General features: G+C 39.0%; 1 protein-coding gene across 5 annotated transcripts in view; it reads right to left on the reverse strand.

Annotated features, from left to right (window-relative positions):
* Nucleotides 1-15028, reverse strand: part of LOC108439005 (cilia- and flagella-associated protein 44) — a 31214-nt gene extending 16186 nt beyond the window's left edge. For all 5 annotated transcript variants that reach the window (XM_017717192.2, XM_017717184.2, XM_017717178.2 and 2 more), the window contains exons 1-18: nt 14957-15028; nt 13480-13620; nt 13142-13319; nt 11207-11369; nt 10775-10877; nt 7768-7984; nt 6901-7015; nt 6659-6823; nt 5590-5745; nt 5016-5063; nt 4769-4868; nt 4235-4329; nt 3648-3857; nt 3360-3470; nt 2154-2306; nt 1528-1758; nt 1201-1343; nt 84-407 (exon numbers count right to left, since the gene is read on the reverse strand). In XM_017717192.2, the coding sequence (XP_017572681.1) occupies nt 84-407; nt 1201-1343; nt 1528-1758; nt 2154-2306; nt 3360-3470; nt 3648-3857; nt 4235-4329; nt 4769-4868; nt 5016-5063; nt 5590-5745; nt 6659-6823; nt 6901-7015; nt 7768-7984; nt 10775-10877; nt 11207-11369; nt 13142-13319; nt 13480-13620; nt 14957-14981 (2678 nt within the window). In that variant the 5' untranslated portion in view covers nt 14982-15028. The remainder of the gene's footprint in view (nt 1-83; nt 408-1200; nt 1344-1527; nt 1759-2153; nt 2307-3359; nt 3471-3647; nt 3858-4234; nt 4330-4768; nt 4869-5015; nt 5064-5589; nt 5746-6658; nt 6824-6900; nt 7016-7767; nt 7985-10774; nt 10878-11206; nt 11370-13141; nt 13320-13479; nt 13621-14956) is intronic.
* Between the last annotated feature and the right edge of the window lie 9 nt (nt 15029-15037).

A 15037-nucleotide genomic window follows, 5' to 3' on the forward strand; every position in this document is an offset into this window, starting at 1 on the left:
GTACTGCTGCCTACAAAACTGCGTTAACCGGACACACAGATGTTTTATTAAACACACACACACACACACACACACACACACACCTGTATGCAGCAGGGTCCTCTATATCTGGGGCTGCTGGCTCTGCCTCCAGGCCAATGCGGGGTGAGGGAATTTTTGCCTGGTGTTTCTGCAGCTCCTCCTGCTCCAGCAGCTTGAAGCTGAAGATGTTTCCATCCGCTCCGCCACTCAGAACACAGTTGCTGTCATGGCTGAAGCGAAGCTGGCGGATGCTGGCATGCTGATTATCGTGGACACTAAGGGCCCAGTACGCCTGCATGGAGCCTGGGGGCAACTCACCTGCTTCCAGAAGAAACGCACGGATACTGCCATCCTGCATCCCACACAGCAGCAGCTGCCTCTCCGCACTGAGGGACAGAAGGGTGGAGAATAAGAAGGGTGTAAACATTTTAAGTAATGAATGGTCAAATATCAGAATTTAAAGATGTACTACTTATTAGCCCCTTGCAGAGAAACCAGTGACAATGATCAAAACTAATCACCTGCGTGCAGCCTATCAGAGTAAAGGCTCAGGACTTTTATGATTTTATTTTGACTTTTAGGATTTTATGCATGCATCCATCCTCAAATGACTGATCTTTTTGCTAAAGTTTACTAAATAAATTGTAATCTTTGACATTTCTTCTTTTTTAAGAGGGCTGGCATGGTCAAACCAATCTGTACAGTACATAATTAGACATGGGCTGAACGATTTGGGGAAAATATCTAATTGCGATTTACTAATGCGAATGCGATTTAAATTGCAATTCAGGTCTTTTTTGCCAAGAAGACAAGAATATCAACCTTTGCTGGCTTGAAGTTTCTAAATGTGCGCTAGACTGGCAGTCAGTTGTGTTGTGATGGAGGTTTTGGTGTCTTATTGGTCTACCTTATCTACAGGCAGTTCACAAGTCTGTGTTACTAGGTTTATTTTAAACTTAAAATTTAAGATGTTTTTGATCACTTACAGTAGATCACTTACAAATTAAAATGACAAATAATGTGAGAAGGTTATTTTACGCACAATAATGACTTGTTAAAAATAAACTGATGATAAAACAGACACCAAAATGTATCAGTTGTTTGCAATATTTAAAGTATTTTGAGCACAAGTTAGTAAAAAAGTTAGTAAAAAATAAAGTCAATACAGGTGGGCTTTACCTAAAGCAGACTGTGAGGATGGGGTTGTGTTCAGTGTCCTGCACAGGGATAAAGGAGAACGGCTCATCTCTCTGCTCTAAAATATCCATAGACTGCTGCTCCGCAAACTTACAGTGATACAGATAACCTGAGTCATAGCCCCCCTGAGAGAGGGTGAAAGGGAGTGAGGGAGAGGGGGAGAGGGGGAGAGGGAGAGGGAGAGAGAGAGAGAGAGAGAGAGAGAGAGAGAGAGAGAGAGTTTCTGAGTTGAACTGTTTTCAGATATATTTGGGCTCATTTGATTAAACTTAGTGGAAGCAGAATAAAAGGATTTAAAAGTGTGTGTACCATAGAAAGCCAGAAGGCTCCAGGATGTGAGTAAAAGGCACAGTGCAGAGGACTGGGGGGGTTAGGGATGTATAGTGGTGGTAACTCTTCCTCCTCCTCTCTGTCCTCTTCCTCATGCAGCTCCTCCTCTGTGGGCTCTTGCCCCTGCTCCTTCATTTTCCGTAATCTCTCCTCTCGCTCCTGCTTTTTCTTTTCCTTCACAGCCTGTCTGCGCCCTATCTCTGCATCCCTCTGTGTGACAACACACACATTTGCAATCACATGTGTATATATATATATATGTATACGATCAAACGATCATAATAATTAATTGCATTTTTTTGTGTAGTCAATTGTGATGAATCGTTTTTGTCTTATTTGTCATTTGACTTCTTTTGTCATTTGTCTTATGCATTTAGTTATAGTTGTCTGAGTGGACAAAATAAGCTTTATCAGAATGGGTTCCAGTGCTGATGTTACTGATATTGTTGCTATGTTTTGATTATTTAAGATGCAGCGTTTTAGTTTTATTATTTAGTGACTACTACAAATTATTCTGCATATAAAGAAACTGATATATAAGTTAAGTAGGACACAGGATCTATTCTCCATTACTCTGTAAGACACTGGGCCAGAAGGCGGCTCACCTTGATGCGTGATTTGATGCTGCTGAAGTAGAAGAGTCTGATGGGAAGGTTCTGGAGTTGGTATGTGCTGCCATCATTCTGAGCATCTGGGCCAGGAGCCTCAATTTCCACTACATGGCCAGTCTGACATGCCACCAACAGTGTGTTTCTCTCCTTTAAACACACAGACACAAAAGCATATGCCAGAAAGCCAGGGCACTTTGCATAGGGACATGTGGCTACTGTATATATTGACAAAAAAGCTGATAAAATACATAAAACAAAAAAAAAAAAAAGAAGACATATTACTACATACACATACAACACTTTGCAGGGTCTTCATTTATTTGATTTGTGGTCAAAACATCCATAATGTAAAAGATCTGTATAAACATTTTTCATTTCATTTGCATCAGGATAAATAGCAGAAAACATATTATTGAAAGCCATTTATTTGGGCAGGCGGTGTGATTTATCTTCTAGAATCACTGTAAATGACTAGAAAAAATGCTAATTAACATAAATACAGTAAAATGTAATAACAAATTCATACTATAAAAAAGTAGCTGATATCTTGTGAGCTAGTTTGAAGAATACGAATAAAGTCTCCTCAGCGCCCCGAGCCAATAATCAGATGTATTAAATTCCATTACAAGTACACCTAATTTAACTTAAATAGGTTTTGCCTTGTGAAAACAGGTGAAGGATGATAACTACAAATAATAATAATAAATGTTCTGCCACAATGACATGTTTGGAAATGATTAGACAACCACATCACTTACTGTATTTAAAATTCCACAGAAAACTAAACGTTTATTACAGCTTCTATTCATTTCAGGAGACTTGCTTTCAGTTTTAAAGAAATCCGTAGGGATATTTTCCAAATTTTCTGCTTGTCGCAATCCAAGGTATCTCAGACACATTTGATGATTTTGATTTTGAGGTCAGTTCATTGTTCTAAGAACACTAGCAGCTTGTTTGTTTGATCTTTTCTTTTGCGTGAATTTTCTTTTCATGCATTTACTTTTCTCAGTAATGGCTTCTTGGCAGCTAGGCTTGCTTATATCCAATTAGAAATTATTATTATTAAAATTAGAATTATAAAGAAATATCTCCTGACAAGTAAATAAATTGCACTTAATTGCCATTTTAACTGGAAATTTAAAAAATAAAGTGTGGTCTGACTTTTGCAAATTATTGCATATTCCCAGGTTTTTCACTCACATGTGACTGAGGAGCCCATTGGAGGACCTGCACTGGTCCTGGGACAGTTACAAAGCCTATAGGCTCATATTGCTCCCCTACCACAAAGAAAAACACTGTGCAGTCCACACTCTGCAAATAAACAGAGAAATACATACATACATCACATATATCAGTAAAAAACTGAATAATAATAAAATAAGCACAAATATAAGCACTTTACTGACATATATAAAATTATGTCATATATAAAATGTATGTCAGTACAGATTTTTGAGACATGCAAACACACTCTAACAAAGCTCCTACCCCAGTAGCCATGATGGTCCCGTTGCGCTCATAGGAGATGGCAGTCACAGGTGCATTGTGGGGTTTGAAGGCCTGCTTGAGGCGGAGCTCAGCTTCTCCAGAGCGACCGCGCCCAGCGACTGCTCTGAGGCTGTGAGGGTTAAACAACTCCAACAGACGCACTACACCATCATCAAAACCCACTACCACCAAACCCTCATTGCTGCGCTCCTACAGAGAGAGAGAGAGAAGTGCACAGTACACAGAACACTGTGTTCACACCTTACAAAAACCAATATATAGACAATATACGGGTTCTCCATACATGCTGTATAAATGACACACATATTATATCAATATCAGAACATATAACTTAAAGGCCTTCCACAATGCATGTGTTAATAGTCTGTCTGTATTTTACTTTGGCAAGGTGTAAACAAAGAAAAATGTAACATTGTAATAAAAAATAGAACATTTAAGATTTTTTAAATATGATAAATATATCGAACTGTGTGTATATATATGTTCCAGTGGGAAGATATATGACCACTTGATTTTCATGTGAGATAAGAAGCACAGTAGAGGTGAAAATATATGAATGTGCACACCATGCAGGGGGCCCAGGTGAGGGAGGTTCCCCCCTGTTTGTAGCGGCAGGTTGTGAGTTCTTTCCTTGAGAGGAAGTCAAAAATCCTGACAGAACCTGTTGGACAAAGACAGGGTGTACGGACATTAGACTGTAATAATAATAATAATAATAATAATAACAACTATAAAATGTAATGTGAATCTCAATATGCACCCATAACAAGATATTCTACTATTATCTATCATATCTAAATTTTGGGGGAAAAATAGCTTGATTAGTTTCCAAAGAATTCCATATATAACATCTTTAAGGCATAAAATACAGGACGTTTATATGAAATTAAACTGTGGTTTATAAATTTTCAAAATATAGTACAATTTACCAATGAACAACATATTTTCTAATCCAGAGAATGATCTACAGTGATAGACCAACATCCTATCAGAAGATATACTAGTACTGTAATATAACAATGCACTGATCAATAAAACAGCACTGAACAGTACTGATGGTAATTATTACTGAATGTGGTTATGTGTTCATGTATGCTTACGGTCTAGTGCAGTGGTGGCCATCAAGTGACTGCAGCCACATACATCCATTCCCTCAATGGCCCCAGCATGGAACGAGAAAAGATGTTCTGGATCCTGCGTCTGCAATACATACCAATATATATGTGAATAAATGCATATACATGCACCCACAACAGTGAAATAAAATATAATTGCAGAATGCATATATAAGAACACCTAGACACCGGGCACTGGCTTAGACTGAACTTGAGGACTTATGAAACTCACAATATTGGAGAAAGACAGGTCCAGTTTCCAGATTCCTCCATTAGAATCCTGCAGTACAATGCATAAAAACATCATACATGTCATTTTCATCATCGGTTGGCTACTGATGGATTGAACAACAAGAGGTTATGCATTCAGCCTTGAGTTTCTTATTACTTTAATAAAAATTATAAATTGAACATAAAAAAGCATCAGTGTCCAAGAAAATATTCATCTTAGTAAAAACTCATTCAAGTCCAACTACATGTAGTCTAAAGTGATGAAACATTGTGTTGTTGTTCTGTGAATGAACATCTAATAGCACCTATTTGTTCATTGTATTTACAGTAAATGTGGATTTCCTGATGTTTTGTTCAAAAAACAACCTAAAATAATCAAAAGACAAAATTTAATAAAATAAATGAAGTGACAAAAACTCCCTTTTTGGCTGTACGGTTGATTAAATAATCTAATAAATTGGTGTCAAACATGGCTCAGCCAAATCAGATTTGTGATAATGAGGCGCTGCTGATCTGGAGATGACTGGTGTTTCACTTTTAATGTCATAAACAAATAAAATCATATACAAACTCACCTGTGCATACCAGATAGTAGAGTCTGGGATGGCGCTCTTGACCATTGAGGTCAAGCTCACATTGCGGCCAATTATCAGCTCATTCATGGGCTCAATCTCAAAGAGCCCACTGTCATCCACACTGTCTGCTGTGTCAATGTTCTCGAAATCCCAGCACTGAAACCAGAGGAAGTGATACGCTAATAAAAACAGGAAGCAATAATACATAAATTCTGTTTGACCAGTTATTAACTAAAAACAATAACACAATGTTTTATATGATGATGTATTTTCAGCATAATAAGACACTCTTTCAGTGAGAGACAGTTCTGAACTGCAGGCAGGTAGTCTAACCCCACACTCTTGTTTAAGAGTGCTGGTGTAACACACACAGAATGTGGCTTGGTGTTGACACACTGAATTAAGCATGGATGTCCCTAAAAAAGGCAGTGTCTAAAGCAGAATATCCAAAATGTGTTCACAGATGTGCAAGTTATGCACTATTACCCCCCATAACATGACAGACACTGGCTTTTGTACTTTACACTGGTAACAATCTGGATGGTCCTTTTCTTCTGTGGCCTGGATCATTATTGTCATAGATAATATGAAAAGTTAGACTCAGATCACAATACATGTTTACATTGTGCATTAGTCCAGTTCATAGCCCAGAAAAGTCATCAGAATTTACTGAAGTCAACACACTGTTGACATATGACTTGAGTGGATGCCAAATGGATGATGTTTATTGACAATGGTTTGTCAAAGTATGTCTAAGCCCATGTGGTAACACCCAACACACAAACATGCCAGGGTCTAATGCAGTGCGGTCTGAGGTGTCAAAGTTCACGGTCATTCATTTGTTGTGCTGACCGTTGCGGTATGCTCCAGTGCTGCTGTTGGTGGGAGAATTTTCTGATACTGCTCCATTGAAAACAGTGTAATCCATCATAATAATTACTATCATAGTGTTATACAACAGACAGCATTAGGGTGGGTTTTCTTCTTAGCTTTAATCATTTGAATTTGTCTACCTGCTTACTGGATGGATGCAGGGTGTAACAGAGGTTGATGCATAAAGAAAACTCACCCTGACCGCTCCATCAGTGCCTATGGTCATCAGCTCCCCCTCATCCAGTGCAAACTGCTGGATGGCCCCACTGTGACAAGTCCGTCCATCCTTTCGACAAATCTCCACTTTTATCAAGCCTCCATCCCACAGGAGCATATTCCCCCACTCCGAACCAGAGACCACCTGAGAAACACAGAGAGAGAGGATATATCACACATGCTCAGTGTGTTCATGCCTGTTATCAGCAGACAAAAACACACCTTTCCATCAGGAAGCTCCACATATCCCTCTATATCAGTCAGAGCTGTTTTTCCGAATCTTCCCAGAATGCCTTGCAGCTTCAGACCAGTGAAAGTGTTTGCCATTTTCCAGAACCTTAAATGGAAAAGACAGGATTTGTTTGGTGTCAGAAACTTGCTTCTTTAGTGTTACACTGGAGCTGTGATGCTAACATTAATAGAATGCTAAACCAAGCAATTAGCAGTGTGCAAACTGTATACTGACATCTTCATCACAATGTGGTTTCTGAGACCAGATGACATTCTGTTAACTACAGAAATGGACAAAATCATATGGATACAATTAAGGTTTTATGTATTTTTATATATAACAGAATGTCATGCAGTGTCAGGGACCACCAAGTCTATTTAAAGGGTCCACATCCTACACTTTATTCCCTTAAGATTTATTTATATCAGTTTATGTACTAAAAACACTAGTTACTGACTTACACATGATTGATTTGTGCTTTCCACTCTCTTGTTATCCTTTAGAACAGTCTGTGCCTTTAAGACAGATATTTTATGTGTAAATGGGTGGAGCTAAACTACTTTATTCTGAATAGACAGATATTATATATAGATATTATATAATATATCATATATAATATATATATAATATAAGTGTGACATCACAAAAAAATTCAAAACAAGCTGTTTTCCCAGCTTGGTTTCAATATAGTCTTGTCTTTATCTTAAAACTTTAAGAATGTTTACACACGTCATCAAACTCCTGTTTTTCAAAAAAAGCAAGAAAAATTCAGTTCTCAATGATATGGACCCTTTAAGATCAAGCAGTATGTGCTGGTTTAGGTTTTTGGTTTGCAAACTGTATTTGTCCATACATACTTGATGTGCCCAGAGCCGGAGGTGGTGAGCTGTCCTGGGTTATCTGGAGAGAAAGTCACTCTATAGATGTCCTGAGAAAATGCTTTGCAGCGCAGCATCACTTGCTCCTGCCTCCAGTCCCACAGGGTCAGCATGTAGTCATGGGCGCTGCCAACGCTGGCCAGCAGGGTGCCCTGACGGTTAAAATCCACAAAAGTGTACGCCCGACCTGTTCCACCTGTTCATTACATAAACCGGGCCTTAATTCAGCTCAAGGGGATTATTATTATACTTATTATTATTAATATTATTATACTGGTGTACAGTATAACCTTCAGCTGGTCCTGCAGTGGGGTAACATATAGCAAATTATATGACAGTGAGCCTCCACTAATACAAGTGAGAAATATATAAATAAATAAAAAATAAGAAAGGGTTCTTTAAGTGATGCCATAGAAAAACATTTCCCTAAAGAATCATGTTTAAAAGAAAGAGATTGCGACTGTGAAGAAGTTTTAAAAGGTTTAAAGAACCTTCCCTTTATACTGACATATCTCATACATAAGCAACATTAAAAAAAATGTTTTAAAGTCCTTAAGAGTGAAAAAAGTAAAGTGACAATAGCTTTAAAATAATAATAATAATAGTAATAATAATAAAAATAATTGTTATTATTATTATTGCAACCCCAATTCCAATGAAGTTGGGACGTTGTGTGAAACATAAATAAAAACAGAATATGATGATCTGCAAATCCTTTTCAACCTATATTCAATTGAATCCACTACAAAGACAAGATATTTAATGTTCAAATGGATAAACTTTATTGTTTTTTGCAAATATTCACTCATTTTGAATTTGATGCCTGCAACACGTTCCAAAGAAGTTGGGACAGGGGCATGTTTACCACTGTGTTACATCACCTTTCCTTTTAACAACACTCAATAAGCGTTTGGGAACTGAGGACACTAATTGTTGAAGCTTTGTAGGTGGAATTCTTTCCCATTCTTGCTTGATGTACAACTTCAGTTGCTCAACAGTCCGGGGTCTCCGTTGGTGTATTTTGCGCTTCATAATGCGCCACACATTTTCAATGGGAGACAAGTCTGGACCGCAGACAGGCCAGTCTAGTACCTGCACTCTTTTACTACGAAGCCACGCTGTTGTAGCACATGCAGAATGTGGCTTGGCATTGTCTTGCTGAAATAAGCAGGACGTCCCTAAAAAGACGTTGCTTGGATGGCAGCATATGTTGCTCCAAAACCTGCATGTACCTTTCAGCATTAATGGTGCCTTCACAGATGCGCAAGTTACCCATGCCATGGGCACTAACACACCCCCATACCATCAGAGATGCTGGCTTTTGAACTTTGCGCTGATAACAATCCAGACAGTCCTTTTCGTCTTTGGCCCGGAGGACAACAATTTGAAATGTGGACTCGTCAGACCACAGGACACTTTTCCACTTTGCGTCAGTCCATCTCAGATGAGCTCAGGCGCAGAGAAGCCGGCGGCGTTTCTGGGTGTTGTTGATATATGGCTTTCGCTTTGCATGGCAAAGTTTTAACTTGCGCTTGTAGATGGAGCGACGAACTGTGTTCACTGACAATGTGTTCCTGAGCCCATGTGGGAATATCCGTTACAGAATGATGTTGGTTTTTAATGCAATGCTGCCTGAGAGATCGAAGGTCACGGGCATTCAATGTTGGTTTTCTGCCTTGCCGCTTACTTGCAGAAATTTCTCCAGATTATCTGAATCTTTTGATGATATTATGGACTGTAGATGATGAAATCCCAAAATTCCTTGCAATTGCATATTGAGAAACGTTCTTAAACTGTTGGACTATTTACTCACGCAGTCATTCACAAAGTGGTGAACCTCGCTCCATCCTTCCTTGTGAACGACAGAGCCTTTCAGGGATGCTCCCTTTATACCCAATCATGACACTCACCTGTTTCCAATTAACCTGTTCACCTGTGGAATGTTCCAAACAGGTGTTTTTTGAGCATTCCTCAACTTTCCTAGGAAAACATATATCCCCAGATAATTAAAGGGAAGTACAAAGTATGTAAAAGCAAAATAAAAACAAACTTAAAGACAAAGGGCTTAAGTGTCATTAGAATTAAATTAAATTCAAAGGCAGTAGGAAAAAAGTAGAAGTCTCAGAGTTCAATCATAATCACATGAAAAGAGAAATGTTTTAAAGAAGCATCATCTGAAAGGGATTTAAAGGAAGTAAAAGTGGTGGCATCAAACAAAGAACCCTTTTTTTGGCACCTTTATTGACAGTACAGATATTATGGTATAAAATTAATTTTCCTAGTGCTTTAGTCTTGTCTTGGTCTGGACATCATTTGGCTTGGTCTTGTCTTGGTTTCTGGGCAAGGAGACCAGCCAAGTGCGATGTGTCGGCCTGAGGTAACTGGATTGAATATCAGCAATAAAACAGAATAAAAGAGTCCTTTCTTATGTTTAAATAAAATCTGTTCACTGTCAGTTGAGGATCTAATTGATTCTTTCCTTGATGGCTTAACTGGGTATTATGTGTTGATCCTCTGAGGGCAGATCAGAACGTTATTATGTTTTCATTTAACAATAAAAATAATGAAATTTTTATATGAAAATTGGTCTTGACTTCCCATTCCACCTTAAATGCCGCCTGAGGTGCCAGAATGTAACTGCTACACCATTTAAGATGAAACGGGACAAACACACAAGAATCTGACTTTTTGGTGTTTGTCAGTGTGTCATTGCAGATTAAAAGTATCAGGAAACTAGCTGGAGTGATTATGAACGCAAATAATCTGTACATTTCCCAATTATCGATGTTCGTCTTAAATCTCTCTCTTTACCGTTTTGCTATCTACTAGCTAGGCAAGAATGCAAAGGATGATTATTTAATTTTTACCTAAAAATCTAATTCTGCTGTGGAGCCGCAACAGAGCAGTAAAAGAGATGCATTTTGACGACCTCTGGTCTAAAGTATCCTCATCTCAGCATAAAACGCACAGAGTGGTTCTGCAGTACCTCTGAGGATCCTGTAGGGGCGCAGTGAAGGGTATTCATAAATAATGATGTTGGGCTGCTCGCCTTTCTCCGCCACAGCAACGTACCTCCTGCTGGGATGAGGCTTCAGACACAGAAAGAGAAGCACACTTTGTCTTATATCTGTATCAGTCTGAGAGAACCGCACCGGTCACTTCAACACAAAAGACTCTACTGTGATATTGTAGGTTGTAAACCTGGGGAGTCTTTAAATTATTATTATTATTCTTTTACAAACTTTAATGAAAACATCTGTGTGGCTTTCTGTTAGATGTATGCTTTTTTCTTGATGAATAACTCTGATACCTTGTAATCAACCTTTTGTATTGGGTTTTGTACCATGGTATTTCACTAAAATCAGCAACCATCCCCTCCTTAAACAGCTGTTAAACACAAATGGCAGTGTGAGAGTACCATAATTGTGCCTATGCCTCCTCCACTGCAGCTGCGTATGTAATGCTGCTCTTTGGTGCGAATGTCCAGGAGGACCAGCACATTTCCAGCCACGAAGGCCAGCGTGTGCTCGTCCAGCAGCTGCAGGTTAGCCCTACGCCTGCAGTCATATCCAAATGAATGTCTGGCCTGTGGTTAAGAAGCCTGTATTTTAACTGCATTTTGAGGAATGGGAAAGGTTTGCATGTTCATCATGTTTAATGAGAGTTAACATCATTTCAGAGTCGATTCATTTGTTTTACAGCATATCTTTTGGTCCTTTGTTTTAACATGCACTACATCAAGTTTAACTGCAGTATGCTGTAAAAACTATATTACTGTTTTTAACCTGGGGCCAGATTCTCAGAGCTTCATAAAGGTCACTAACAACAGTCGTCATAACAGCCCTATGACCTCTGTAATCTAGGACCGCTCTGTGACCGGCTACTGACCTTCCCGTGCTCAAAAGGAGGTGATATCCTAAGATAGTGCTAGTGTAACTCCTGGACTAAAGCTTAAGGGAATGAGGCACGACAGCTGTTTGGCTATGTACGTTATAGAGAATGCTTCAACATGCACACAGCAAAAGGGAGATGAGTGAGGAAGCCCACATGGCACATCACTGCCCTCAGCCTAGTGTAATCAATGTTGGAGTCATGGCAATCACTTTGTTTACTGTACTGAAAAAAATCTTCATTGTATTCTTATTTTCTCTATTCTGTAAAATCAACATTATTACTGTAGACAAGATTTAGGAGTTTCGATGGCTTTTCAGTTGATTTCAGTTAGGGCTGAGCAATATGACAATATACATCATTATTGTGATAATTTATGTCACAATACAATACAATATCATTTTCTGAACACATTGTATGTATCATCAGTACTAGTGGAACACTGACCAACTGCAAGAAAATTTGTTGATGTATTGTGCTATTATATTTTTGCCATATTGCCCGCCTTCAATTTTAGTGCGGGAATGTTCTCGTCACCATTTTGTCCAATGATGTTTTTATTGTGCTAAGGCTGCTTTGAGGTGGTCTTAAATTTTACTACTATCACACTCACAGATAAGATGACAGTGATGTGATAAAAACAGCACCCAAAATGTGTCGAGAACCACTGGAGCAGTGAGTTACGACTGAGACTGTGAAGATACGATGGTCCTTCCAAATGAGTAAAGTTTTGTGATTAAAATGAAGACAATCTATTTATTGTTCATTCTTTCCTACAGTATTTAGATTAGTTTACCTTTAGAGTGTTAAGACCATATAAATGACCTTATTATGAAATACTAAAGTTTAATTTGAGCTCAGTTCAATCCCCAGTGATGCTACAGCCAGCTTTGGCAGGGAGTCCAAACCAGAATATTTGGGCTAGCACTCCCCCATCACTCAGTATGATGCTAGGCAGGCCTCTGTTATCTGATAACAAAATTGACGGTTAGCGTTCTCCTCCAAGAGTGTTTAGCTGTTCAATGATGTGTTAGCAACAGTTTGAAAAGATGCAGTGGCTGGTTTCACAGGGCTCAAAGGAAGCTTGGGCTAGTTTTCACCCTCCTAGAGCTGGAGGTGTCATGTGATTTGGGGAGACCTAGCTAGTAGGTGGAACTGGACATGACCAAACTGGGAAAAAAGGTTTCATTTGATGTTGACATTTATTAGTAATCGCAAACGTCGCCACAGGATGATGACCAGAGTCCCTCTCCCCACTATTTTTGCATATAATCTAAGTCTTGCAAAGGCTGCAAATCATTGTTGTTAGACAGACATAGGTAAATATGTCCAATGTGAATGTCATTTAGTAAAGATATTGTTGCTATAAAAAATAAACAAATAAAAGACTCAGTTTTCTACCCCCAATTTCAACACTAAAAAATCCACTTAGTTTGAAACACAGCTGTTTGGTGTAGGATACGAAAGTTGCAGCAGATTCTGAGGGATGCTGGAGCCTTCAGTAGTGAAAGGTCTGGAGTAGAGCTCCTCATAGTCATAATATAAATCTTCTGGAATTCTACTCTTCTGCTTTTCCTTCTTTTCCTCTCCACTGCTCCCTTCGTTGGCCTCAATACTTTCAGAAACAGCATGCTCTACATCTAAAGGAAAGACAGAAAATCAGGAAAAGTCCAAGTTTGAAATGCTACCGGCAGATGGAAACTTACATTGGCACAAACGGTCTTTTTAACACCTTTAGCAAGAGTCTTTACTGAGTTTGACTAATCTTGATCTTGACGTAAAAGAAATGTAAAAACACACCTTTAATCTCACTCGCAGGCGACTGCTCAGCCTCCGTCTGTTTGCCAGGCTCTGGTGTGGAAACTGTGTGGTTCTCAGAGCTTAGATCCACAGGGCCACCTCCAGCTTCTTCCAAGGCATCCTGCTTTTCAAGCGGGCCATCTTGATGAAAAAAAGAAGAAACTTCTGAGGCTGAATGCTTATCTGGCCGTGAAAAAATTATATGCAGTTACAGGGTTGGGATGTATTGGCATACAACTACTGGGAATACGTATTCAGAATACAGATATTATCTGTTTACATTTTGTAAAGGCAGTATTCAGAATACAGTTACATGTATAGAACAATACTTTAGGATACTTACCCATAGCATTTAGTTAGAATAGACCATCTTCAAAAGAAACACATACATGCTTGTTTGTTACCTACTTTAAAATCAGCACACAGCATGTAAAAAAAAATTCAGAGATGATAGAACTTCAGGAGTATTAAGCTTAGCATCAGTATTGTACTGGACTGTGTCTGCAGGAGCAGCTTTGGTAGGCTCCATGGTGAAGACGCCACCATAGTAAGGTTACGTGGGAACGCCCACCAGCACAGGAACCCTTGAACGGTTTTGCTTTTGCCAGCCTCCCTTTTGCTGGCATGACCATCAAGCCTTGAAACATTGGCCCTATTGTCGAGTTTCACCATACTATCTTCCCCATGGGGCCTTGCAGTGCTGTCTGTGCTATCACAGCCTTTCACCAGGCTGTTTCTCTGAAGTTTTCTCTGAAGTCCTCTGATGCATCAATAGCATCAGACATCAGTGCATTCTCACTTCTGACACCAGTGTGATCTTACAAAGTAAGACAAAGGAGAAGCCATACTTCTGCTGGGTGTAATGCTCTTTTACTCTTTTATGAAAACACCAGCAGAAAAGCATATACAAAGAGCTGAGCTCAAGGGGGAGGTCACCACCAGCCATAAAGCTTCCAACACAAAACACCCACACTCCCCAACACAAAATAATACAAATAAGACATATACACAACTTAAACTAACGAATAACAATGTTAACAACATTAAATGTCCTATTTACAGGGATTTTGCACCTTCCATGAACATTTTCTCAGGGCCCTCTACATAGCCAGGCCTCCCGAGCCTCTCTTTAATGTATTGTAATGAATGTTCAGTCCTCACCCAATCCTATGTAGATATAAAGCTAGCTATTTGACATATGCAAGGCAAATATCCAGGAGAGCCAGAAATAAATATTTGTTCTAATGTAAATAAATATGATCTAGAGGGAGAGCCTTGCTGGATAACAGGCAATCATACAAATGAAAAGGGGCCACTAAGTGAGAGTCAAGCAGATCATTTAGAGTTAACGTGGCTATATTCCGACAGAATGGGCAAGCCAAAACACCTATTTAAACTCTCTTTGTTAAGGAATTAGATGTCACATATTTTAAAAGACATTTAAAAACGTAAAGCATTTACTTTAAACCCATTTTACCTTGTGAAGCGACCTCTTCACTCATTTCCTCTGAGGACTCCGTTTTATTTGGGCTTGTCGCCGAAGCAACCCTAGGGCGGC

This window comes from Pygocentrus nattereri, chromosome 24 (assembly GCF_015220715.1).
Source record: "Pygocentrus nattereri isolate fPygNat1 chromosome 24, fPygNat1.pri, whole genome shotgun sequence".
Taxonomy (NCBI): domain Eukaryota; kingdom Metazoa; phylum Chordata; class Actinopteri; order Characiformes; family Serrasalmidae; genus Pygocentrus; species Pygocentrus nattereri.